We start from the raw sequence: 26,981 nt of genomic DNA, 5'->3' as shown, positions 1-26,981 counted from the left end.
TAACCCGAGGTACCACTGTATTTCTGGGTTAGCGGAGTCTGTAACCTGAAGCGTATGTAACCTGAAGCATATATGACCCGAGGTACCACTGTATATAAAATATTATAGAAACACCTGTCATTAAATGCAGCAAATGTCTATTGGGGAATATGTTTAGGGGAATTTCCCAGTGTTCTTTGGGGCTCAAAATACTAAGGCTGCATACACTGTGTGTGCGCCCCCAAAACCCAGGAACCTTAGTATACCCCTCATGGTGCTACAATTCCCAGCACCTTTAAGCTACACTTACCAGGATTCTCTGGGCTGGGGGAATATGCTTTCAATGTATGGCGTGCACGAAGTCACGGGTTTTGTCAGAAAACTCGTCTCCCCGCGCCAGTGGCGTAGCGTGGGTTGTCAGCACCCGGGGCAAGGCAAGTAATTTGTACCCCCTAACCGTGGATTTGCGCCCCCTAACCCTAACCCCCAGATGTTGCGCCCGGTGCAGCCGGCCCCCCCTGCACCCCCCACGCTACGCCACTGCCCCGCGCACCCCCGCCACGGATATCCCGTCCGTTTGTCAGACATTTTACGCCTGAGGTTAGACGGAGGATGGGATCTGGTCTCGTCCAGGACCGCCCGAGATCTGCTTTGGAGAAACAACAACTGGGCCACGCTGCGCAGCAGCAGCAGCACCTTCCCTTCTGCGATTCTGCTGCAGAGGCGCAGCGCTCAGCCGTTTGCAGCCCAGCCTCTCGCCCCTCCTCGGAGCCGCATCCTGGGGCCGAGCTGCGCCTTTACGCGCCCTGACAGGTGCTCCTCGGCGGGGCGGCGGGGACGGAGCTCGCCGATTGGCAACTCGCGAGGAGATCGGGATGATGTAACCGCACACATCCCGATGCCATTGGCGGAGAGGCGGTCCCGGCCAGCTGACCGAGGTCCATTGGGCAGGCGGAGGTGTACTTCGCCGCTCCCAGCCTCGGTTGCTGCAAGCAGCCCCGTGCGCAAAAGTGGGCGCTGCTCCCCGCCGGCCTCGCCCCTGCCGGCCCGCGCAGGCTCCCCGGAAGGGCGAGCGGGGGCGAGGGAAGGTAGGTGCCCCGGACGCGGGTGGGGGAGATCGGAACGAACAGGTCCTTTCCCCCGCGGGGAGTGGAGAATGGGTGGGCATCGCGCGCTTCCCCACCCTCCGGTCCGTCTGCAGGCTCTCCTCTCCGCCTTAGGGCGCACCGTCGCCTGCAGGAGAGGTCAGAGCCACCGTCTCTCACTCTCTAAGGCCTTCGTGGGTGGGTCCGGGCCACAGGCCTAGCCAGGGTCCCATGCTGCTCCCTCCATAAATCGCGATCCCCGGTTAGATGCGGCCGGTGCTTGTTTTTGCAAATAAATCCCATTTATTGCGGACTTGCTCCCCAGCAAGCGCGCGACGGATTGCCCTGCGTGCAGAAGTGCCGCACGCGATGAATGGCAGGATTTTGCTAAATTCAAACCAGGCGTTGGACAGTCAGTCAGGATGGCGGAAATCAGGTGCTAGGGGTGCCAACTTGGAAAAATAAATAATTTGTGGGGGGCCAAGTAAGCCCTGACCAGCATAATCGATCACATGACACAGTACACAGACAGACACCCATCCATCATTTGAATGGGAATGCCCACCAACTTTGTGGGGGCCCCGGCCCCTAGGAGTTGGCTCCTACGTCGGGTGAATGGCTGTTCTAACTCGCTTCAATAAACTGCGAAGCCTAGCGGGTTATGGTTTTCATTCTGCATAAATTAATCCCAAATAATGGTTGTGCAGTGTGAGGATTAGTGCAGGCTGCAAGATGGAGTTCACTCTTAATAGGTGGCTCCACCCAGGATCTATGGGTCGCCAGACTGGGGTTGGTTTCTCCATCAAATGTGGGCTGGGCGCTCCTGGGTTTTCCCTTCTCTTCTATAGCAATTCTCATCATCCCTGACCACTGGTCCTGCTAGGGATCATGGGAGTTGTAGGCCAAAAATATCTGGAGGGCTGAGTTTTGTATGCTAATAACTGCATAGTTATGCAGAACTACCCGCCCTGGGACCTTAGCGTGGGTTAATAATAATAATAATAATAATAATAATAATATATTTCTATCTTCCCTGAGAGGGCTTGAGATGATGCACATGTAGCAAGGGATAACAAAACTCCTGATCTAGCTCGCGCCGCAGGAATGCTCAGATTCTCGAAAAACAGAGTTGAAGCCAGTGGCGTAGCGTGGGGGGTGCAGGGGGGGGCCGGGCGCAACATCTGGGGGTTAGGGTTATGTTATGGTTAGGGGGCGCAAATCCACAGGTTAGGGGGCGCAAATCCACGGGTTAGGGGGCGCAAATTACTTGCCTTGCCCCGGGTGCTGACAACCCACGCTATGCCACTGGTTGAAGCACAATCCACAGATTTGCTCCTTGTTATTAGCTTGGAATTCAAATGATGCTTGGGGAGAAGCAGTTCACAGTGGCCTGTTGCCCAGGATTTATTTCATTTAGAAAATCTTTACTATTGATACCATCTGAGGCCCCTTTTCATGTGCCTGGAGGGTGGCAACATGAGAACAGGCCTTTTCAGTGTTGGCTCCCTGATTGCAGAATGCTTTCCCCAGGGTGGTTCTGGCACCTTCATTACATAGCGCCAGCTGCCAGGTAAAAAAAAAAATCATTTTTTGCCAGGCTCTTAATCTTATCTGTGGCCACCGAAAATAGGATTGTCTTTTTTTATTTTTCTCCCATTTTCCCTTTTATGCCAGTTTCAATGTATGTAATTGTTTGATTATTTATGGTAAGTCACTTTGAGTTACCTTGGTTTTTAAAATAGTGACCAATAAATTTAATAAATAAAAATAAATGTAGAGGAGACCATTTGTTCGTCTAAGAGCATCAGGTTCTGTACCGTGAAACTCCCTGAGGTAAAAATGTTCAGGCTCCTGGCCAGAGTAAGGCTCTTGAAAGCAGATAAAATGTTATTTCGTGATTTCAAGCCTATATATGTTTTGGATTCCAACTTCCACCAGTCCAGGCTTCATGGCCAGCTGTCAGGGTAGATGAGATTTGGAGTCCAAGCGCACGTGGAAGGCATCATATTGGGAAAGGCCTAACCCTGATTCTTCTCTCCTGCCCAGAGCAATTTAACAATGAAGGACCATTGTCCTCCATACGTGCACCCTGGGCCCACTATTTTGTATCTCGTTCTGATTCATAGAAATCATAGAATTGTAGAGTTGGGACCCTAAGCACCTTCTAGTCCAACCCCTTGCAATGCAGGGAAATGCAGCTGTCCTATTCGAACCTGCAACCTTGGCATTATCAGCACCACGCTTTAACCAACTGTTGACATCGTAAGGGCTGTAATGAATGAACCTAAGTTCGCTGTGCTCATTAACTTCAGTGGCTGTATTCCGAGTTGGCATAGCATGGAATCCCACAATTCCAGGCGGTAGAGAGTAGATCCCGCAAGCCTGTAGCTTGCCATTTTTCGTATCCTGAGCTCTAGGCTGGGATCTACCAGTGCTGCAGAGGGGAATAATCACATCTTCCTCCTCCTGGCTTTATTTAGCGGTGAGAGCACTTTGACAGCTACGAGGATCCGTTTCAGGCCTTTATTTTTAGGCAGAGATTCCTTCGCTCGCATCCTGGAAACAGCTTCGGAAGCTGGCGTCAGTCCCTGGGATCTGAATTTCCAATATCCGGTGCTGGCTGGGGGCCTGCTCTCCTCTGCAACAACTAGCCTGGAGGCACTTTTTCCCCACTGCACAACATGCCTGCTCAGCTTGCGAGACGGCAAGATGGCTGCCACGTACGGTGGTCTTCCTGGTGCTTCACAGCCCCTCTCCCAGCCCCCAATTGTGAAGGTCTCTCAGACAGGTGGCAAAGACAGGTTTCTGCGACTGTGCTGGCTGCTACAGAGAAAGGCCTAGCCAGGCAGCCCAGATGCATTGTGGGCCATTCGGCAAGGTTTCTGAGTCGTCACGCAGTTTCTGGGTAGGCTTCAACCCATAAAATCCTAAGAGTTGGAGGGGATCTTGTGGCTCATCTTGTCCTGGCCCCAATGAAGGGGATCCAAAGCTAGGGCACCCCAACTTCTAGCTGAAGGCTTCCCGGAAGCAAGAGCCAGCAAGCAACCCATCTAATGGCATGCACGCCATTCATTTAAAGCAGATGACTTCTTGAGTGTAGCCAGGATTAATGGTGGGAGGGAAGGCTTTATGTTGGGGGAGGCAAAACCTCAGTTAGTTAAGTATGCATGACTTTCTCCCTAGAGCCCTGGGAACTGTAGTTTACCCCCCTCATGGCACTATGGTTCCCAGCGCCCTTAAACTTCAATTCCCAGGATTCTTGGGAGAGTTTAAATGTATGGCGCTTTTGCAGCCCGACTCCATCGCTGAAGAAAAAGCAACGAGTGTTCAGTGTTAGTAATTCACTGCAGAGGGTAAATATTGAAAAAGAAATGAAAAATCAGAATAATCAGCTTCTATCGCAGGAAGGGGGTGGGTGGAGATTTCACATCCTGGCATTGCCAGTGAGATTTGCAAGCTTTTCCAACAGGACCACCCACTTGAAGGCTCCTCCTCCTTTCTTCCAGCCTGGTCCCTGCCCTCCTGAAGATGGCTTTGCCCTGGAAGAAGATGGCGTCTGCTTGGCTCCCGCTTCTCTTGCTGCTCCTCAGGGTTCGAAGCGGGAGCCCTTCGCAGCAAGAGCCCTGCCAGACGTGCCGCGACCTGGCCAGCAACTTCAATAAGGTGGGAGGCTTGAAAGAGCATTTCGGTTTGGTGTGTGACGGCTCTTGCACAAAGTAGGGACTTGCAAGCATTTTGAGATGGGATGCTACGCGGTCTCTAGCCTAGCCCCTGAGCTCCTGTCTCCTAGGAGGGCTAGGACTGGAGCAAGAGGAAGACAGAAAGACAGAGATGGGGTGGGGGTTCAAGCAGAGGGACTTGGTGAGCCTGTGTTTTAAAGATCGAGGCTGTGTGGGTTGCTGCATGCAGGTTGTGGGGTGAAAGGGTTGCTGGGGGAAGGGGAGACAAGAAAATTAGTTTTGGGATTGCTGTGAGCCTTCTCCTGCTTTCCCAGGGTCTGGAGCGGACACAGCGAGAGAACTTCGGGGGCGGGAACACAGCCTGGGAAGAAGAGAAGCTTGCAAAATATGCAAACAGGTGACCTGAGGTCTGGGCTGGACCAGGCCGTTGGTGAGATGCTGCTGCCTTGATGGGAGGGGTGGGGTGGGGGATGGCAAACCTTCACTAATAATCCTGATCATGAAAGAGCTCAGAAAAATCAGCATGGCCAAGATGGCGCCATTAAATGTAGTCTGTGACCTCTGCTGCAGAATTAAGCGGGGGACGGAAAACTCCGGCTGAAACTGATGTTTGTTAAAAGCAAGTTACTAGCCCTCAGGATTATACGGATTAGAGAAGGAAATGTTGTCAGCCCTGACAAACATCTTGCCTGTTTATTCCATGATAGCGCAGCTGTCGCCCACGAGCTCCCCAGGGTGGCTTGTCGGCCATATTGCCACCTCCTGACTTTACTCAGGGGGGCAAAAGGGAACTCCTTAGGGACTGGCTGCTTGAGCAGAGTAAACGCAAGCTCTCCTGGTGGAGTTTTGAGAAGAAGATAGGGCCAGCCAGACTTTGCTGGTCAAAAGAGGGACAGAGGTTTACAAATGGTCGATTGGGCAGGAGACTGGTTAGCAGGGGAAGCAGAGAGGGCAGACTTTGTAACGCTGGTGGAGGGACTGCTTTGGTTTTCCCAGCTGCCTTGATGTTCACGCGGCCTCTTTCCCTCCTTTCAGTGAGACCCGCCTGCTGGAAGTCTTGGAGGGTGTGTGCGCCACATCAGACTTTGCATGCCACCAGCTGTTGGAGCAGGGAGAAGACCATGTGGAGCATTGGTGGTTCCATGAGTGAGTGGGAAAGAGCAAGAATTTCCATCATGGAATGTTTCCTTACGCATCCCAGGACCCGCTTCTGGTTCCGTGCTCAGTATGTTTGTAGCTATAGGCCAGGGATGGGGAATGTGTGGCCCCCCCAGGTGTGGTTGAACTACCTCCCTGTTGACTGGGCCTGATGGGAGTTGGAGTCCAGCAACAACAGGAAGGCCACAGGTGTCTCTATCCTTGCCTGATAGAACATCTCTTCCGAGGGGGTCTTTCCTGCCTATTTCTGGCTGCTCCATTCTCGAGCGCAGTGGAAGAGCTGTGCAGGGCCTGTGGTATAAATAAGTCCCAGCATGGGACCAGGGCAGTAACAGAGGCTCTCTTTTCCCCAGGCAGCAACAGCACCCTGACTTTTTCCAGTGGCTCTGCATGGATGCGCTGAAACTCTGCTGCCCTCCCGGCACTTACGGCCCTGACTGCCACAGTAAGTGGTGCTGTGTGGCTTCCTGTGTTGTTGCGATGATGAGTGATCAGTGCCATGTACCTCAAACTCACTCTGATACCACTTTTGCAGTCATTTACAATCAGTCTTTTTACGCGGTTGGCGCTGTGGGTAAAACTTCAGCGCCTAGGACTTGCCGATCGTATGGTCGGCGGTTCGAATCCCTGCCATGGGGTGAGCTCCCGTCATTCGGTCCCAGCTCCTGCCCACCTAGCAGTTCGAAAGCACCCTTAAGTGCAAGTAGATAAATAGGTACCGCTTTATAGCGGGAAGGTAAACAGCGTTTCCGTGTGCTCCGCTGGTGCAGGCTCACCAGAGCAGCTTCGTCACGCTGGCCACGTGACCCGGAAGTGTCTTCGGACAGCGCTGGCCCCCGGCCTCTTAAGTGAGATGGGCGCGCAACCCTAGAGTCGGTCACGAGTGGCCCATACGGGCAGGGGTACCTTTACCTTTACCTTACAATTAGTCTTTTTACAGCCCTGGGAACTGTAGTTTGGTCCAGGTGCTGATATCACAGAGCTACGACTCCCAGCACCGTTAACAAACTACAGTTCCCAGGATTCTCCATCAAGTGGTGCAATAGCGCTTTCAATGTATGGAGTAGGTGTGACCTCTGAGTTTATATGCTGGATGCCTCAGTTCCCTATTGGGGGTCACTCAAAGACACTCGTTTGCGCTGTGGGATATTTCTTTGGCTGGTTTGCTGGGAGTGGCTTCTTTCCAAATCAGCCCTCCATAGCCAAAGAGGACTTGTCCCGAGGTACTTTATTGTGAAAGACTGATGGATGGGAAAGGGGGGGGGGAGAGTCTTCTTTTTCCTAAAAAGCTAGGTCAGTGGTGGCGAACCTGTGGCACGCATGCCAGAGAAGGCACTCAGTGTTAGGAGCTCATCCTACACTTGAGTAGGACCCTGATAGAGACACATGCCCCACAGGCATGTTCTCTCCCTCCTGGTCGTTCGTTAGGGAGCTTCAAAAGCTTTCTTCAGCCCAAACATCACAGCGACCAATGCCAACAGACATCAGCACACTTAGGGATCCGCAGAGTCTTCGCAGCTTGCGTGACAGACCTCAGCATTTTGGCTAATCTACTTTATTTACATATAAACACACACGGAGCACTGCAACATGGCTCCCTCTCTCTCTAGCATCAGACAGCAAAGAGAAAAGAACAAAGGACAACAGTCCCACTTCACGGAACACAGTAACACAAACATCCTGTCTTCATCACTTCCCACTTTGTGGAGTCAAAACGTATACCGTCATGTGATAGACAACAATCCCATGAATGCAATCATGGAGCAGGAATTCTAACAGGGCTAACCCAACCTCTGCCTTCCAGTGCTCTCATTTCTCAGCAAGGCTGCATAGCTCTTTCGTAACGCTCTCTGTGGGCACATGCCGTCGCCCCAGCAGGGCCATAGTTTCTGCGCTGGGGGTGGGAGAGGAGAAGGAGGGATGGCGCACATCCAAAGCCTGTAGCCCTGGTACTGTGGTGAGCAAGCAAGGGATGTCGCTGCCCTCCCACCCCCGCCTGCTCCATTTCTGAGAGATCCCTGCCTCCACTCCTGCTTGCAGGCAAGTAGGAGTGGGATCAGGCTGCTCCACTAGGCAGCATTGCTGCTTGCACAGGAACAGGAGCTGGATCAGGGCTGCTCAGCTGGGAAGGTGCAGGCTCCGTCACACTTTCCGTTGAGGGGTTCGTGGCTGCAGTCCCCTCAAGGGAGACGTTTAAAGGGGCCCCCACCTCTGCATCAGTTCCCCTGCAACGCCATGAAGGCAGCCAGACTGAATAGGTGCTGGGGTTGGGGAACGTGGAGGCAGCCCGGAAACTGCATCTGAGAGCCCCTGCACCGCCTGAAGGCAGCCAAGCGCTCCAGGGGCTCTCAGATGCACACAAGTAGGAGTGGGAGCGGGCAGCTCAGCTGAGTTATGCCATAAAATTATATATCAATGGAAATATAATTTAATGAAGAATGTAGTGCAGTAACTTTATGAAGAATTATTTACAGTGGTAGCTCGCAAGACGAATGCCTCGTAAGACGAAAAACTCGCAAGATGAAAGAGTTTTTCGTTTTTTGAGTTGCTTCGCAAGACGAATTTCCCTATGGGCTTGCTTCGCAAGACGAAAACGTCTTACAAGTTTGATTTTCAATTCCTATGGGAATCCGTGCTTTGCAAGACGAAAAATTCGCAAGATGAAAAAACTCGCAGAATGAATTAATTTCGTCTTGCGAGGTACCACTGTATTAAAACAGCAGTCATGAAGAAGAAACGTGAAACACACAGAAGAAATGAAATATACAGGTTAAATTGCCATGTTGGCACTCTGCGATAAATAAGTGGGTTTTGGGTTGCAGTTTGGGCACTCTGTCTCTAAAAGGTTCGCCATCACTGAACTAATAATAATAATTTTTAATTATACCCCGCCCTCTCCAGCCAAGGCCGAGCTCAGGGCGGCTAACAAGAAATAATAAAAATAAGTTGAATGAATACAACTTAAAAACAAAATTAAAATACAGCATTAAAATATTGAAACATTAAAATGTAGCCTCATCTCAGGAGGAGAAAGGAAAAGAAAAAAGAAAGAAGGGGAGGGAATCAAATTGGAAAAGCACCGGGTGAATATGCTCCCATGGCAGAGACCCCGTGAGGAGCCTCGCTGCAGCATTCTGCACCCGCTGGAGTTTCTGGGACAGCTTCAAGGGCAGCCCCGCGTAGAGCGAATTACAGTAGTCAAGCCTGGAGGTGACTGTCACATGGATCACTGTGGCCAGGTCGGGGTGGGAAAGGTGCATTTAGGATTATCAGCCCCCCAGAAAGTGTGGCTGGTTGATGGAATCCAGCGATTGTTAATCATGTTGTCCACTTCTTGGGATTGAGGGATAGCTCAGTTGGTAGAGCACGAAACTCTTAATCTCAGGGCTGTGGGTTCAAGTCCCCCATTGGGCAAAATATTCCTTCACTGTAGGGGGTTGTACTAGGTGACCCTCAAGGTCCCTTCCGACTACAGTCTATGATTCTAAGGGAAGTGGTGGAGTATGTGGGCAGCTGGGGCCCTTGAACAGAGACAGATACAGAATTGTTACCGTTCCAGAGTAAATGCGTATTGAATGGGGTCGTGTGCTGAATCCGGCGGTCTGCGCGTTGCCATTTAAGGTCAAGCGACTGCTGAACCCCAGCATTTACTCACATCTCTCCGCAGCCTGCCCTGGGGGTGCCCAGAAGCCTTGCAGCGGGTATGGGCAGTGCGACGGTGATGGCACACGCAGGGGCACCGGCCTGTGCATGTGCCAGACGGGTTACGGTGGCCCCTTCTGTTCCGAATGTGGAGATGGCTACTACGAAGCTTCTCGCAACGACAGCCACCTGGTATGTGCGGGTATGTAGAGTGCCCATGCTTTGCTAGACTGGGGGCAGGGTCTGGAGATGTAAGCTCTGCTGCCCGTGCTGGCTAGTGCTGGTTAGTGACTTCCCTTCCTGCCACCCCCTTCCTTTCTTGTTTCCCTTGAATACTCACAACCACACTGTTCCTGAGCTTCGCCCTGTCTGTGGTGCAATGAGGTTCCGGAAATCTCCACAATATTCCGTCAAATAAAACGTATAAACATCACTGTATCCATCTATCGGGGCGCAAGTGGCGCTGTGGGTTAAACCACAGAGCCTAGGACTTGCCGATCAGAAGGTCGGCGGTTCAAATCCCCGTGACGGAGTGAGCTCGCGTTGCTCGGTCCCAGCTCCTGCCAACCTAGCAGTTCGAAAGCACGTCAAAGTACAAGTAGATAAATAGGTACCACTCCTGCAGGAAGCTAAACAGTGTTTCCGTGCGCTGCTCTGGTTTGCCAGAAGCGGCTTAGTCATGCTGGCCACATGACCCGGAAGCTGTACGCCAGCTCCCTCGGCCAATAAAGCAAGATGAGCGCTGCAACCCCAGAGTCGGTCACGACTGGACCTAATGTTCATGGGTCTCTTTACCTTTTTTATCCATCTATCTGTTATATAAGCTGTTATATAAGCTCCCCTGGCATCCCCAGGGATGTACACATACTCTAAATAAGGCAATATGGTAATATGTTGCACTATATTATTATTTATCAATATTTAGGAACACAGGAGTCTGCTTCATTCCAGGTCAGACTGTCCGTTTATCTAGCCCAGGGGTAGTCAACGTGGCATCCTCCAGATGTTGCCGAACTACAACTCCCATCAGCCTCAGCCAGCAACAGTAGTCAAGAATCATGGGAGTTGTAGTCCAACATCTGGAGTCCTGTCTAATCTGTCTGGCAGTGACTCCAGAGCTTGAGGCAGAGAGGTATCTTTCCCCCATTTGATCTTTTTAGGTGAATGAGCCAGATGTTAAACCTGAGCCCTTGAGGCTGGGTCTGAATCCTTGTTACCACCGTACCACCTGGCCTCCTTGAGCCCTGTTTCCTAAAACTGGTATTAATTGGCTAAACACTGGCCCTGTCTGTAGGTACGGTCGCCACTCTTACCGATGGAATATTTTCAACCTGGGCTGAATTAAGTGAAACACATAGCGAGCTGCCTTTATACAAAGTCAGACCAATGGACCATGTGCCTCAGTATTGTCTACACTGGCTGGCAGCAGCTCTCTGAGGTTGCAGGTAGAGAACCATGCCTGCAATGGAATCTGGGGCCTTCTGCATCCCAGGCAGATGGCTTTACCACTGAGCTACTGCCCTTCCAAAAGCGGAAGTGTCACAGACATGATTTTACGTTCCTCACCACTGTATTGGGTTGAGTGGTGCCTGCGTTTCCTGTTTACCTCCTCCTATTCCTCCTTCCCTTATCATCTTAGGCCTGAGGGTGTTGAAGTGCTGTGTAGGCCCCCTATGCTGGGGAGTAATGTCTCCCTTCCTTACTCACAACAGTCCCCTTCCGTAGTTCTTATCAGTCCTTCGTGTGCTATTACTCTAGCCTGGGCTTGGAAAGATGGGGAGCTTTTTCCTCTTCCGCCCTACACACTAGGCTCTCTTCCCCTCTCAGAGTGCTACCGGGCCTGCGGACGCTGTTCAGGCCCCGAAGATTCAAGCTGCCTGCGCTGCAAGAGGGGCTGGATGCTTCATGACCGAAGGTGCATTGGTGAGTTTGTGGGACTAGGCCGGAAAGAATCCATGGTTGCTTAGCAACCAGTGAAAAAGGATTTGAGGTACTGTGTATTTTGGATATAGGTACCTTGCAGGGACACGGGTGGCACTGTGGGTTAAACCACAGAGCCTAGGACTTGCCAATCAGAAGGTTGGCGGTTCGAATCCCTGCGACAGGGTGAGCTCCTGTTGCTCAGTCCCTGCTCCTGCCCACCTAGCAGTTCAAAAGCATGTCAAAGTGCAAGTCGATAAAAACGTACCGCTCTGGCGGGAAGGTAAACAGCGTTTCTGTGCGCTGCTCTGGTTCGCCACATGACCCGGAAGCTGTTCACTGGCTCCCTCGGCCAATAAAGCAAGATGAGCGCCGCAACCCCAGAGTCATCCGCGACTGGACCTAACGGTCAGGGGTCCCTTTACCTTGCAGGGTGGTGCTGATTATTGTGGGGGGGAAGGAAGATGATTCCCACATGGGGAGAGAACAGAAACTGCTCTGCATGAGCCCTGGGTTGACAGATCTCTCTTTGTCCCACACAGACATAGATGAATGTGGCACAGACATGGCACACTGCCGGGCCAACCAGTTTTGCGTCAACACCGAGGGGTCCTACGAGTGCCGAGGTAAGAGCCCCCTTAGACAAGTCACTCGGCTCTGCAGAATAATTTATAGCACTGTACCCTGTTCCTCCACCCAACCCCCTTCCTGGACAAAATAAAAATATATATTCCAGGTTGGACCAATCACTCTTTTGCTGGGGTGGAGAAGGAGGAGAAATATGAGCAGCAAGGGCTTGAGAACAAAGCCCATTTGGAAACCTTCACCAACAGAACTTTAGCGTTTCTTGTCCGCATCCAGTTTCCAGACCTGCCTCTTAATCCTGCCTTTCCTTTTCTGTTCAGATTGTGCCAAGGCCTGCATTGGCTGCATGGGAGCTGGGCCTTCCCGCTGCAAGAAATGCAACAAGGGTTATCGGCGCGATGGTGTCAAGTGCCTTGGTAAGCCCTCTCAAGCAGTTATCTGTTTTTTTTAAAATAATATTTCTTACTTTTGAACCTTACAAAAAGAAAAAGAAAAAGATGAGAAAAGACGAAGAGAAAAGACAAAAGAAAAAAGAAGAATAAAAAGATACAATATATAAACAATACAAAACACAACCTTAACACATTAAACTAAACAAAACAAAGCAAAAACAATTTAAAAACATACATCATGCCTGTCACGGCCACCCAGGACGGGTCCCAGCTCACAAGAGACCTCACTCCGTTGCAGTTTATTTACAGGAAAAGTTTATTGAAGATTTCTGCTTCTCGTACAGTTCAGCATCGTGGCCGTACGTCTGTCACGTTAGACCGCTGAAGTCCCCTCTGACTCCTCCCCTCTTCCACACCAACTTAATAGCCTGGCTCTAGACCACCTCTTCCTCTCCTTTCTTTTCCGCAGGGTCTTCCTGCCCCCCTGGGTTCCCTCTCTCCGTGACTCGCCTGAGGCTGAATCCTCTGCCGCCTCTTCCCCCCTCCTTCTGGCTTTAGGGCCGGGCTCCTCCCCTGAGCTCTCTCCACTTCCGCGCGCCTCTACGTTTGAACTTGGCGCGCGTACGTTGCTGCTGACCTTTCTTTCGACCGCTACACCACCCCTTGTTCTGCTCTCCACCCTTTCCGGCTGAACACCTTGCTCCAACCCCCTTTCTCTGTTCTCTCCTAATCCTGCTCCCTCCGAGAGGCTGACGACTCCACCCCCTTTACTCCGTTCCGGCTGAGACGCCTCTTGCTGCGTCTGTCTTCCACTGGGCTCCTCTCCGCTTCTCCCTTCTCCTCCCTTTTGCTTGATTAAGGTAACCCCCTTTTGAGAATCCTCTGACTCGCTGCTCAGACTCGTGGATTCCCTCAGAATTCCGTCATCTTCTTCCTCATCCTTCTGCCCCTCCTCCCACTCGCTCTCCGTCTCCTCTGTCATCTCCTCCTCTCTCCCAGAAACCCTGACATCCATCCCCCCCTCGAAGCCCCCCCTTCCCCCCTCCCGCTCGCCGGGTGCAGGTTGAGGAAAACGTGGTTCTTCCGGGGTCGGTTCAGGATACAAGTTGTCCACTTCAACGTTCTCCTCTGTCATCTCCGTATATGTGTGTTCGAACTCGGGTTCCCCACCCACAGACATCACAGTCTCTTCCTCCATCACTGCTTCTCCTGGCGCTGCCTGCCAAGGACCTACCATCCATCTCTGACTCCATGCCTCCCTTGGCTGATCCACCCACCAACAAGGGCCTGTCTCCTCCCCCCCCAGTCTCGGATCCCTGGTCGGGCTTGTTTCGAGCGTATGGCCCTCGGGTGAGGAGAAACCCTCGAACGTGCTGTCTGACAAAGTGGGCGTGAAAAGCCAATCATCAAAATACTCCTCGGGCATGGGCTTGTGCGGAAAAAGTGCATGGAACTCCTCCTTCAACAGGGGTTCGTCCAACGCGTAACCCGGCACCCAGCTATTGGCAGAGGCCGGAGTGCCTTCCCTGGCTAGAAAATATTCAACTCCCTCCTCCCCCCATCTCGAGTCCAGTATCTCTGTGACCTCGTTAAGAGGTTCTGGTCTTGGCGATTCCCCCCCCTCAGGCGCCCTCCTACGTGGCTCTGGGAGTGCTCCTGACTCTTGAAACCTGTGTGGGGTTTTGTAGGGAGTGAGCACCGACCTATGAAAGACCGGGTGCACCCTGGAACCCTCCGGAAGGGCTAGACGAAAAGCCACCGGATTGATCTTAGCCTCAACTTGATATGGCCCTAGCTGCCTGTGTCCTAACTTCTTCTTGGCCAATGACCTGGCCGGCATCGCGTGGGCTGCTAACCACACCCAGTCCCCAATCTGGATGTCCTCTCCCGCCCTCCTGTGCTTATCGGCCTGCACCTTATACGCCTGTTTTGCCAGCTCCAAATGTCTCCGCAGCTCCTCGTGCACCTCTTGCAACTCCGCTGCAAACTGGTCGGCATCTTGAGGCCCCCCCCCTCCTGGTGCCGCAAATCTCGGGAAGGTTCTGGGATGACGGCCATTGTTCGCGAAGAAAGGCGTCACCCCGGTGGATGCGTGTTTCGTGTTGTTGTAGGCGAATTCAGCCATCGGCAGATAGTCCACCCACGCCGCAGGTCGCTGGTTGGCGTAGCACCGCAGGTACTGCTGCATGATCGCGTTGACCCTCTCCGCTTGACCGTTGGTTTGTGGATGTCTCGCCGATGTCAGGTTGATTTTGACGTGCAAGATGCCCAGAAGCTTTCGCCAGAAAGTGGAAACAAACTGGCGCCCCCTGTCGGACAAGACGGACTGCGGAAGTCCATGCACTCTGAAGACGTGATCGATGAAGAGCTTTGCGGTCTGTTCTGCCGTCGCCACCTTGGCACAAGGGATGAAATGCGCCATCTTGGTGAACAAGTCCACCACCACCAACACCGCCGTCTTACCTCTGGAGCTGGGCAGGTCCGTAACAAAGTCCAACGCTACCCTCTCCCACGGTTGCTGCGGTGTCTCCAGCGGTTCTAGCAATCCCGCCTGCTTCTGGTGCACTGGTTTGGACCTCTGGCAGATATCACACCTGGCGACGTAGTCCGCCACCTCTCCTCTCATCTGGGGCCACCAAAAGTCTCTAGCCACCAACTCCATCGTCTTCTCTTTGCCGAAATGGCCTGCACTAGGGGCGTCATGCAATTGTTGCAGAACCTTGGCTCGAAGATCGTCGGTGGGCACGTAAAGGGCACCCTTACGAGTCAAAAGTCCATCTTGCAATTGGAACTCATCGTTGTCTCGCGACCCTCCGCGTAGCTCCTCCATCTTGGACTGTGCAAACTGATCCCTTTGCAACGCGCGTCGCACCGCGTCCAGGTCGACTGCGATGGTAGCGCACGTCCACGCCTGCGGTGCGAAAATGTGCTTTGCTGCGATTGGAGCTGCTTCCTCCAAGTATTGCGGCTTTCGGGACAGCGCGTCTGCAATAACATTGGAGTCTCCTGGGATGTATTCTATTTTGAAGTCGAAATCCGCAAAGAACTCCGCCCAGCGCATGTGTCGCTGGGTCTGTAACTTAGCCGTCCGCCAATACTCTAAGTTCTTGTGATCCGTGCGGACTTGCACCGAGTGCTTGGCTCCTATTAAGAAGTGTCGCCACGCTTTGAAAGCTGCATGAATGGCCAACAACTCCCTGTCCCATATGGTATAATTGCGCTCCGTCTTGCTGAGCTTCCGGGAGTAGAACGCACCCGGTCTCCAGTTGCCTTGTGAATCCTCTTGCAAAAGAACGGCCCCAACCGCTCTGTCTGACGCATCGGTCTCTACCCGCATGGGTCTGCCGGGATTCACGTGGAGCAGCTGCTCTTCGGAGGCGAAAAGACCTTTAAGCGTCCGGAAGGACCGCTCCGCTTGTTCGGTCCAGACGAACTTCTTCTTCTTGGAACTGAGGGTGTCAGTGATAGCCGCCGTCGCGTTCGCAAAGCCTTTAATAAACTTGCGGTAAAAATTGGCAAAGCCGATGAACCTCTGGACCTCTTTCCGATTTCGAGGGCTTTTCCAGTCCAACAGCGCTTGAACCTTAGCCCTGTCCATGGCCAGTCCCTCGTCGGACAACTTGTAGCCAAGGAAATCAACCTCTCTGACATCAAACTGGCATTTTTCCAACTTGGCGTACAACCTGTGGTCCTTCAGCCTCTGCAGGACCTCCCGCACGTCCCTATCGTGATCCTCCGGCGATTCCGAGAAAATCAGGATATCGTCGAGAAAGCAGACACACTTCTTGTAGAGGAGACCTGCTAGCACGTGGTGCATAAATGCTTGAAAAACGTGGCTGCCATTTTGGAGACCGAAAGGCATGACTCTGTATTCGTATGTGCCCAGAGGGGTGAACATGGCGGTCTTCCACTCATCTCCTTTCCGGATGCGGATGAGATTGTAAGCTCCACGTAGGTCCAGCTTGGTGAAAATCTTGCCCCTCCTGACGGTCGCTAAAAGGTCGTCAATCTTGGGCATGGGGAAAGCTTTGGGCTTAGTCAAGCTGTTTATGAACCTGTAATCCACTATAAGCCTTTTTTGGGGCGTGTTTTTCTTCTTCACAAAGAACACAGGGCTGCCACCCGCTGCTTTAGATTCCTGGATGAAACCTCGCTTGAGGTTATGGTCTATGAACTCCCGAAGCTCTTGCATCTCGTCTTCCGACATGGAGTACAGCTTGGCAGCAGGCAGTCGCGCCCCTGGCACTAAATCAATCGCGCAGTCGTAAGGTCTGTGAGGCGGCAACTTGTCAGCTTCCTTCTCACAGAAAACCTCCAAGAAGTCCTGGTACTTGTGAGGCACTGTTTGCACCATACCCAGATGCAACTGCTGCTCGGCTTCTCCTCCCTGATCGGTCTGAAAGCAATGCTGAGCACAATACGATGAACAAAAGGTGATCTGCCGCTGGTACCACGCAACCGCGGGACTGTGCCTCTCCAGCCAACTCATGCCTAACACGATGGGTGTGTCCGATAAGTGGGTGACATTGAAACTAATAAGTTCTCGATGGTTGCCAATCTGCATCATCATGGGAGGGGTTTGCTGCACCACTTGCCCCCCCAGCAACTTCCTGCCGTCTACCGTGACCACGTTTAGAGGCGTCGTTGCAGGCAGGAGCGCCATATTGTGCTGCTTAACGAACTGCAGTCCCACGAAGTCGGCGTTGCTCCCCGAATCGATCGTTATTGGAACCTCGAGGAGTCTCCCATCAGGCAACTGGAGTGTTGCTGTGAGCAGAACTGCCGGTCTGGGAGGCAAAGGGTCCACGCTCTGCAGTGATGCTGGGGGCTTGTCTACAGATCCGCCTGGCTGAGCCCCAGTAGCTCTGCTTCCAGCCAGGCACTGTCGTTTCCCTGAAGCTGCTCCCCTGGTTGCACCTCTGCTGTTACAGTTGCCAGTGCTGCAGTGTGCTTCTGGAGCCTCTGGGGGCACTCTTTCGCCATATGGTGCGCACTGTCACAGATGTAACACTTCCTGGTTCCTCTAGGAGGCTTCGCTTTGGCTGCACCAGGGACAGGGCTCTGGGATGGCTTCTGAGCCCTAGCACCACCAATCTCCATTGGCTCCTCGCTGTCCTTCCCCATTGGCGAGGGGTGCGCACGGCTGAAATCCCTGTGCACAAAAGGGAGAGTCCTCGCTTGCGCACGCGCTTGGGGCCCGTCCTCCTCGTGCCACGGACGTCCCTCATGTCGAATTCCAATAGCTAAAGCCCGTTGCACCACGTCTTCTAGGGTCTGGGGTCTGTCCCCCCTAGCGATCTCATCCTTGATGGGGGGGCTCAATCCCTCCCAAAAAAGATCTCTGACCGGCTTACTGTCCTTTGGCCAATCTAAGGCGGTGAGCAATGCAAAAAATTTAGAGTGGTATTGGCGCACAGTCGCTTTCCCCTGCCTCAGCCCGTGCATTTGACGGCGCGCAATGTCCACATCCACAGAGGATTGAAAACAAGAATCCATCGCTTTGATGAACGCAGTTGAATTGCGACGGGCCGGTCCATCTTCGCGCCACAGATTGCGTAGCCAAGCCCTGGCCTCCCCATGCAGGTGCGAAACAATGAACCCCACTTTCTCTTCCTCATCTTTAAAATCGTGACGGAGTAAATGCAGTGCATATACGACGTCCGCTCTGAAATTGGGATAGTCTTGCAAGTTGCCATTAAAATGCGGAACCAGGGCACCCCCCCTCCGTCCAAGCGCAATGCCCTCCGCTCTGGAACCTGGGGCCCCCGCCCTGTCCGCGTGTTCCCACCTTGCCTGCAAATCCTGGCACGTCTTCTCCAAGTCGTCATTCTTCTTCTGCGAAGCAATGACTGCCGATGTGAGAGCGGTAACCTGATCCCGCAGTGCAACCAGCTGCTCCTCAGCGCTCATGGCTGCTCCCGTTCGTGAGCTTCGCAAAAAAAAATTTTTTGCTTTCAGAGAGGGGACTTACTGTCTCGGCCACCCAGGACGGGTCCCAGCTCACAAGAGACCTCACTCCGTTGCAGTTTATTTACAGGAAAAGTTTATTGAAGATTTCTGCTTCTCGTACAGTTCAGCATCGTGGCCGTACGTCTGTCACGTTAGACCGCTGAAGTCCCCTCTGACTCCTCCCCTCTTCCACACCAACTTAATAGCCTGGCTCTAGACCACCTCTTCCTCTCCTTTCTTTTCCGCAGGGTCTTCCTGCCCCCCTGGGTTCCCTCTCTCCGTGACTCGCCTGAGGCTGAATCCTCTGCCGCCTCTTCCCCCCTCCTTCTGGCTTTAGGGCCGGGCTCCTCCCCTGAGCTCTCTCCACTTCCGCGCGCCTCTACGTTTGAACTTGGCGCGCGTACGTTGCTGCTGACCTTTCTTTCGACCGCTACACCACCCCTTGTTCTGCTCTCCACCCTTTCCGGCTGAACACCTTGCTCCAACCCCCTTTCTCTGTTCTCTCCTAATCCTGCTCCCTCCGAGAGGCTGACGACTCCACCCCCTTTACTCCGTTCCGGCTGAGACGCCTCTTGCTGCGTCTGTCTTCCACTGGGCTCCTCTCCGCTTCTCCCTTCTCCTCCCTTTTGCTTGATTAAGGTAACCCCCTTTTGAGAATCCTCTGACTCGCTGCTCAGACTCGTGGATTCCCTCAGAATTCCGTCATCTTCTTCCTCATCCTTCTGCCCCTCCTCCCACTCGCTCTCCGTCTCCTCTGTCATCTCCTCCTCTCTCCCAGAAACCCTGACAATGCCCTTTCAATACCCTATCTTTCATTCCCTTGTTTCATCGACCTCCTCTCACCTCCCTTTTTGTATTCCACTTCTATTAATTGTTTCAGCAATTCCGTCCCATCTTTCTCTATTTTTTGTCATATAACTATCTCAACATATTTTTAACCTTATTTTCCATTAATACTATAATACTTAATTATGCTTAACTCCTTATAACATTTCTACTAAAGCCAAATAATTTCATTCCAACATCTAACACACATTAATTTTACAGTATTTCTATAAATAAACTTTGAACTTTTTCCCAATCTTCTTCCACCATCTCTTCTCCCTGGTCTCGGATTCTGCCAGTCATTTCCGTCAATTCCATATAGTCCATCAACCTGGTGATCTTCTGTCCGAGGCTCTTAACTCTTTTCCAAGTCCCTTCTGCAGGTCTTCTCCATATTTATACATGCATTTTACTTTGTCTTCTACTAATCTTGTTCTTCTTTTCCTTCCTTTGATGCTGAGGGATAAGTCTCGGGGAAGCTCCGACCTAGCAATGCTTTTATTCCTTCTCGACAGGTCAGCCAAATTTCCATAGTTGAAACTGAAATCCAAAAGGTATTTCAGGACATGTTTCAAAGTTCCTCCAACTCTAAAGGCCCCCACAACTCCAATCTCCTCCTCCTCTCAAGCAGTTTTCTCACAACTAACCCTTCCCTGCGTGACAAAGCTAGTAGACAAAGCTCTGCCTTTTGTTTGGCCTATCAATGAAGCATCATTTAAGGCTGCTGTTCTATTCCTGCCAGTCATCTGACTGTCCGTTGTCGCTGTAACTTTGGGAGCTTCTCTGTGCCTCCCACCCTCTCCCCCAATTTTCTGTTTCCTTTCTGGAATCCTGGGTCCCTTTTATCGCTGTGCATCTTTCAGCAATCAGTTTCTTCGTACACTTAGGAACTCACTGGCTAGTGATGCCAGGCACCCGCTTAAAACATTTCTGTTCAGGGAAGCGGATCTAGACACATGGATGTGAATGTGCTGTAATCTTATTTATTTATTTGTTTATTTTGTTTTACTGTTATTTATTACATTTGTATACTCGTAGATGTCAGGGTGGTTCACTACATAAAATTACAATATAAAAAACACAAAATACAGTGGTACCTCAGGTTACATATGCTTCAAGTTACATACGATTCAGGTTACAGACTCCGCTAACCCAGAAATAGTGCTTCAGGTTAAGAACTTTGCTTCAGGAGGAGAACAGAAATCGTGCTCCGGCGGCATGGCAGCAGCAGGAGGCCCCATTAGCTAAAGTGGTGCTTCAGGTTAAGAACAGTTTCAGGTTAAGTACTGACCTCCGGAACGAATTAAGTACCACTGTACATAATAAAGGTACCACTGTACATAATAAAAATAAAAGCAAAGATGACCCAATAATCCCCCCCTTCCACATTTAAAAGGGCATTGAATGTCAGTCAGCGAAAGACCTGGTTGTTTTTGCCTGGTTGCCTAAATTAATGACGGCGCCAGCCGAATCTCCCTGGGGAGAGCATTCCACAAATGGGAAACCTGCAGAAAAGGCCCATTTACTCTTAATTTTCTTTTACTCCTTTAATTTTCATTATTTTAAATGTATTTATTTTTAATTGATGATTTTTATTGTTTCTTGGGAAATCACTGGAAGTTTTTGCTACAGTCAAGCGATAGATTGCTCTCTGTCTGTATATAAGGTGGGAGGGTTGGGGCCTAGAAAGGTTATTCCACCCTCTGTGGGGAAATGGTTCCTAACCACCTAGTGTGACTCCCATGCCCCCTTCTCCCAGATGTGGACGAATGTGCTGGGGACATGGAAGAACCCGTATGCACAGGCGCCAACGAGGCCTGTGAGAACACGGACGGCAGCTACCGGTGTGTCTGCGCAGAGGGACATGTTCGCAAGGAGGGGATCTGTGTGGAAGACAAACCCCCAGGTAAACCTCAGCAGCATCGCTCTTTACAGCACATGTTCTCTAGCTGGGGAATTGGAGGAGGCAATGGTGCCCTGTGGGGGTCAGTCTCTAGGGCTTGCCTTCTACCCCGGAAGCAGATTTGTCGGCCATTTTGTAGGTTGCTGGGAAGCAGTGTTGGTTTGCCCAGAAGATGACTTTTGCCTAACAATCCAAGTCTCTCATGAGTGATCTGGCTCCACAGAAATGTTAACGCTACCTATCAGACAAGCCTTCCTTCTTAGGACACAGGCATTCAAGATACAGCATTACATGCAAATAAAAACACTTTAATATGAGTTTTCAGAATGATGGCGAGAGTCTGCTTCACAAGTGAGGAGGGCCAGGCCAGCTGGTGCCATCAGCTCCTGAAGTTCGCCTGAGGATATTTTTGTCGCATTGCTTCTTTACAGAAAGGCGGCACATAATAAATGCAATTAGTAATAAATAAACCGCCTGTTGTAGCAAAACCATCAAAGAGGTCAGCACATTTATTATGCCATGAGTCATAGGGCTGTGGCCACGAAGACTTGTGACATGATAAATTTGTCCGTCCTTTCAGTCTCTCTCGTTTCTATTTAATGCTAAGTGTGGAGGTAAAATGCAAAATCAGAACAAAGTTGTGGCTTTCATTAAAACTTGGTGCAGCCACTAGGAGGCTCTAGGTGACAAAAGCTGTCGGTTTCCCTTTTCTTACGACTTGTTCCTTCTCCCATAGATGCTCCAGAGAAAGGATTCTTTGACGACATCACGGACGACGAGGTGGTTGTGCTGCAGCAGATGTTCTTCGGCGCCATCATCTGCGCGCTGGCCACCCTAGCTGCAAAAGGAGACATGGTCTTCACCGCCATTTTCATTGGTGCCGTGGCCGCTATGGCCGGCTACTGGCTGTCTGAGCGCAGTGACCGCGTGCTGGACGGCTTTATCAAAGGCAGATAGTGCACGGGCCAAGTGAACGTCCCCTTCTGCGTCCTGCCTCAGAGAGCCAGCTGGTGGGCAGGAATCCCTTGACCTCACCCCTTTAAAAATCCAGATTCAAGAGGCAGAAAGACCAGGCCATATCCCACTCTGGGCTCTTGGTAGCCTTGGCCTAGAAGGGGGACGCAAGAGGAAATGAGCTCTGCAGTTTGGCTTGAGAGGAGGGGCTGTTGGCGTAGCTTCAGATGGAGGGGGAAGTACCCCTTAATGGTGCAAGAGGACTGATCTGGGTCACCATCAGTGGGGCCTGAAAAAAAACAGGTCCCCGTTACTCTCTGACTGGCCTGGCCCTCACTGCATGTGGGATGATCTCAAGTGTGTTCCTACCTGTGAATTCCAGTCTCCCCCACACTGGTCAACTCAGATGGACCAGGAAAAAGGTTGTCTCACTGTGGAAAGAAACACAGGGTGGGTGAGCTTGGAATTGCTCCCTGCTGGCTCTCGGAGGGGCTGCCTCTATGGCTGGGAGCTGATCTACACGTTGCGCTGGAGGAAATGGCAAAAACTGAGGCAGTACCATTCTGGACGGTTAGCACTTGGAATGCTTCTCCCACCTAAAAAAAAATATCCCTGCATTCAGTGAGCCAGCACCATCATTGAGAATCATAACTGTCAACTTTCCCCCTTTTTAAAAGGGAAATGCCCTTATACCGAATAGGATTCATTGCAAGACAAGGGAAAAGTTGACAGCTATGGTGAGAATGGTTTAAGGCATGGCTAGGGAACCTGAAGTCTCCTAGTTATTGGTGAACCCCCATCATTCCTGATCACACTGTACTGGCTGGGGTTGATGGGTGTCCCATAATATCTGGAGGACCACATGTTCCCTATCTCTGATTTAGGGCATAACCTTCTCCCTGATAGGCTAGCTTACTTAATGCAGGGAGTTTTATTGGGAGGGAGCATTCAAAGGTAAGGTCCCACTCACCCCTGCCGTCTGAAGTGGTACAGTCCAGAATTCTATTTTCCCCGCCAGTCTCTCCTTGCCTCCTTCTGCATAATGTGTGGAACAGCTCCGGTGCTGCCAAGGGGCAGCGTGTGAGGCAGAGGAAAGCTTGATTGGCACGCATGCCCATCCTTGCCCCTTTACATCTGCCCACTCAACCATTTGTCCGTCCATGTCTCAGGAAATTAAAGGTCTCTCTGTCCACATCCCACGTTTTTCTGGCTCTCTCTCTCCTGCACTAATTCCAATTCTAGTGCAGGGTGTGTGTCAGAGCTTGGGACAAGGCCTGCTATCTCAGCCACTCTTAGATTTAAGGCATTGGTTCTAAAAATAAACACTGAAAAATCTTGCCGGTTACTTCGCACACACGTGACACACAAACAACTGCATACTCTCAGAAGCGGCTCTCGGAATATCCTCTTCTTCCTCCCTTCGCTACCCCCCCCAAAAAAAAACTCCTTGTGAGTGTCCTCTCATGTTGTGCAGATAAACTGCTGGCATTTCCAGCAGGGTCAAAACAGGGTGACAAGGGAATATTTCCCTCCGCAGGCCTTTGGAGAGCTCAACACTTATTGTGCTTGTCAGAGGAGGCCCTTCTCTGTGTTCCACATTTTGGAGAAGCATTTAAGAATTGCCATATTCCCAAAAGTGAAAATCTGCACAAAGTTGTTGGATGGTAGGGTTTTTTGGTCCATGTTGTTGTCCCTCCAAAAAATATGTTTTTGGGCTTTTCTTGGATTTTTAAAGCATTTATTTTATTTTATTCATATTTTATTTTCAATTTTGAATAATTTAACAATTTAACATCCATATTACTTACTTATTCATCCCTTCTAGACTTCCCCTCACCCTACCACTGGTTTCCAATTTCTCCCCTTTATTACCTTACACATCTTTAGTTTTCCATTCAGTTACAAGTCCGTTGATAACCCTAATTCACATGACTTCATAGATGCTATGTCAATCCTGCTGATGTTTTCAAGTCTTTACAGTGGAGCTTAAGATAGTGTATAAATTTAGTCCAGTCTTGTATAAACTTTTTTCCAACTTGGTCCTGGATTTTCACGGCCCTCTTTGCCGTTTCGGCATAGTCTGTCGTCTTAGTTATCCATTCCTCCTTCGTTGGTACTTCCTCTTCTTTCCATTTCTGGGCAAGTAGCATCCTTGCGGCTATATTAAAAGCATTTAAAAAATAAAATTACCCCTACTTGCCATATGCCCAGGTTTCCCCGGCCATTTTGCCAATTCAGCAAAAATCTGCTCAGACGCCATTTTGCAGCCCGATTCCTGGACGTATGACAGCCCTATGTGCAAAAGAGAGGGACTTTGCTCTGGAGGTGTCATCCTGACTATGGAATGAACGCTCCCTGCTCCCTGTGGGAGATATGTCTGGCAACCACCAGTGCATTCATTTCGACACCAAGTTAAAACCTTTTTATTTCTCCAGGCATCTTGCACCACAATTATTCTTTTTTTTAGCTAGCTGGATTGTGTTATTTCTCTTTAAGTTTGCTTCATTGTTTGTCAGCCTAAAAAGCTGCCTTTAGACTGAGCCAGACTCTAGATCAGTATTTCCTACACAGATTGGCAGCAGCTCTTTGGGGCCTGGCGTTCGTACAGGACTCTCTTCCACTGCTACCTGGACACTGAATGTGAGGCCTACTGTGTGTGAGGTAGACTGCCACTCAGCTAGGACCCTTCCCATTCTTTATTTTTGCAATTTCACATTTCTTTGTATGCTGGTGGGAAATCCCTTTGATGAAAACTAACTTTCCTCCTTTAAAAAAAACAAAACACAAGTAAGATAAGCATTTGGGAAATGGTTGCTAAAGTGAAGCCTCCTGCTCACTCCCCCCACTTCACAATATCATTATTTATTAAATTTATATCCCACCCTTCCTCCAGGGTGGCAAGGATATAGTGTGTATTCTGGAAGGGGGAGGGGGAGTAAATGAGATTTTCCTGCAGTTTAAGGGGTGGCAGATGATACCCAGCTGTTTTGAAGCAAGTAGATGACCAAACCTTCTCCGTTCCCACCCCACAAACCTTTGCCCCCTTATCCCTCTTTTCCCACAGTTATTCCAGTTGCTCAAAACAGCGCAGTCAGAGATTTAGCCCCCGACTTTCGACCAGATTAGCCTGGGTAGCTGCTGCCTCTCTCTCCCTTTATCAGTCCATTCATAGCTGTTGAGCTCTTCAGAGGTTCGGCCCTCCATCACACCTTTGGTGTCAGTTTCCAATAGCTCTGCAATGTTTCAAAGGACGCCTCACGCAGACAACCACCCATGGTTCCAAGGGAAGGCCGGTTGATCTCTGTAATCTTTGCTGCCCCGGGTGACAGCAGCCATTCCCAGAATTCATTGCTTCTGAGGCCAAGTGCCTGAGAGCATAAGTAACATTTTCTGCCCCTAACTAATCAAGCCAATGAGCCTCTGAACAAGTTCGTGAGCTAAATGCCTTTGCACACACGAGAGAACCTCTTGTAGCTTCTACTAAAGACATGAGAGGTTTTCTGTCGCCCGCCCACCCAAATGTGAATATGATAATCTCCTGAACCACCCCCACGGTACTCTCTTAGTCAGATTTAGTTGTCTCACGGCATGCAGTCGCCAGTCTCGGTTATTAGAACCCTGCTTTCATCCATAAACAGTGAAACGGTATGAAAATTCATTCTGATCGTATTCCTGCAAGGCTGCGGGGGAGAATGACTAAGAAATGGAAGCACTTTTGTCGAACTGAAAATGCTTTGCGTGACTGTAAACGCCTTCATAATAAATGGCTTCTCTTCATAATAACAGCTTGGTTTTCTGAAAAGGGTGACAGCAATATCTTCCAAGGGAACAAGGCAAGCTGGCAGGTGATGTAGTGTCATGCCTGATAAGCTGGCCTTTGAATTGCAAATCGGGAGCAAGCCTGGCAGGTTGCGGGCAGGGAGTGCATAGCTCATCTCAAACTGCAGCTGCGCAGGTGCGCCACTGCAGCTGGAAGTTGGGCCTTGAGACGGACGATACACCCCACATTTCTGCCTTTACTGTTAGCATATGCAGTCAGTACAGTATGTATTGCCTTTCATGCAGGCCTCTGTGGTGCTCCGATCTTCAGAAATAAGCAAGGAAATAAAAGATTCTGCCCTGACAAGCTGGATTCTGTGGTCTTTAAATCGTACCAGTCTGCATTACAGTGGTACGATTACCTCAGGTTACAGACACTTCAGGTTACAGATGCTTCAGGTTACAGACTCCACTAACCCAGAAACAGTACCTCAGGTTAAGAACTTTACTTCAGGATGAGAACAGAAATTGTGCGGCGGCAGCGGGAGGCCCCATTAGCTAAAGAGGTACCTCAGGTTAAGAACAGTTTCAGGTTAAGAACGGATCTCCAGAATGAATTAAGTTCTTAACCTGAGGTACCACTGTATATGGCTTTCCTCTGCATACTTTTATTATTCTGCATTTTTGCTAGTCATAGTGGGGAGCTGCGTTGGACACTGAAATATTACGCAGACCGCCCCTCTCTCTTTCCAAAAAGTGTTACTGGGATCTTTTAAAGAAAAAGGGAAATTATGCCAGGTCTCACATGCAGGCAGCCAGTCAATTCCAACAAAAGTTGTGTACACGTTACCAGTTTCAATCGCAGCTAGGATGTCCTTTTTTCCTAATTCAGATCAAAAAAGGTTTTGAGGGGGAAACACATTTAAATGCAGAATTTTATAAGGAACGACAGGACAGATATGGATCAGGGCTAACGTTGCTTCCCAAACACATGGTGTAAGCTCACTGCATGCAGATGATGATGGTGATTAATTTGTACCCTGCTTTTCTCCCTGACGAGACTCAAGGCAGCTTTAAGATAAAAATAAAAGCTGCAATTCTGTATGTATCTACTCAAAAATGACCCCCCATGGAGTTCAATCAGACTTAA

General features: G+C 50.6%; 1 protein-coding gene across 4 annotated transcripts; it reads left to right on the top strand.

Moving 5' to 3' along the window:
- The first annotated feature begins 837 nt into the window (after window positions 1-837).
- CRELD1 (cysteine rich with EGF like domains 1) lies at window positions 838-25,855 on the top strand. Of its 4 annotated transcripts, none has more exons than XM_081902782.1 (11): window positions 838-1,071; window positions 4,571-4,727; window positions 5,059-5,141; window positions 5,780-5,890; window positions 6,256-6,347; window positions 9,570-9,746; window positions 11,372-11,467; window positions 12,007-12,090; window positions 12,370-12,465; window positions 20,975-21,121; window positions 21,855-25,855. In XM_081902782.1, the coding sequence occupies exons 1-11, from the start codon at window positions 878-880 to the stop codon at window positions 22,073-22,075; spliced, it is 1,458 nt and encodes a 485-aa protein (XP_081758908.1). In that variant the 5' UTR covers window positions 838-877; the 3' UTR covers window positions 22,076-25,855. The 4 variants fall into 4 exon arrangements, with proteins under 4 accessions (XP_081758908.1, XP_081758910.1, XP_081758909.1 ...); XM_081902784.1 differs by having other exon boundaries at window positions 934-1,067; window positions 4,534-4,727; XM_081902783.1 differs by having other exon boundaries at window positions 937-1,067.
- Window positions 25,856-26,981: the final 1,126 nt, after the last annotated feature.

The sequence above is a fragment of the Podarcis melisellensis genome (genome assembly GCF_964234715.1).
Source record: "Podarcis melisellensis genome assembly, chromosome: 2".
NCBI lineage: Eukaryota > Metazoa > Chordata > Lepidosauria > Squamata > Lacertidae > Podarcis > Podarcis melisellensis.
The sequence above is the reverse complement of the archived record's forward strand: the minus strand, read 5'-3'. Positions and strand labels throughout refer to the sequence as shown.

Excerpts from the sequence above, each read along its gene's own strand:
- CRELD1 (XM_081902782.1), top strand. The coding sequence starts at position 878 with ATGCCATTGGCGGAGAGGCGGTCCCGGCCAGCTGACCGAGGTCCATTG. Across the intron at positions 5,142-5,779 it reads CTTGCAAAATATGCAAACAG|TGAGACCCGCCTGCTGGAAG; the intron begins GTGACCTGAGGT and ends CCCTCCTTTCAG. Across the intron at positions 12,466-20,974 it reads CGATGGTGTCAAGTGCCTTG|ATGTGGACGAATGTGCTGGG; the intron begins GTAAGCCCTCTC and ends CCCTTCTCCCAG.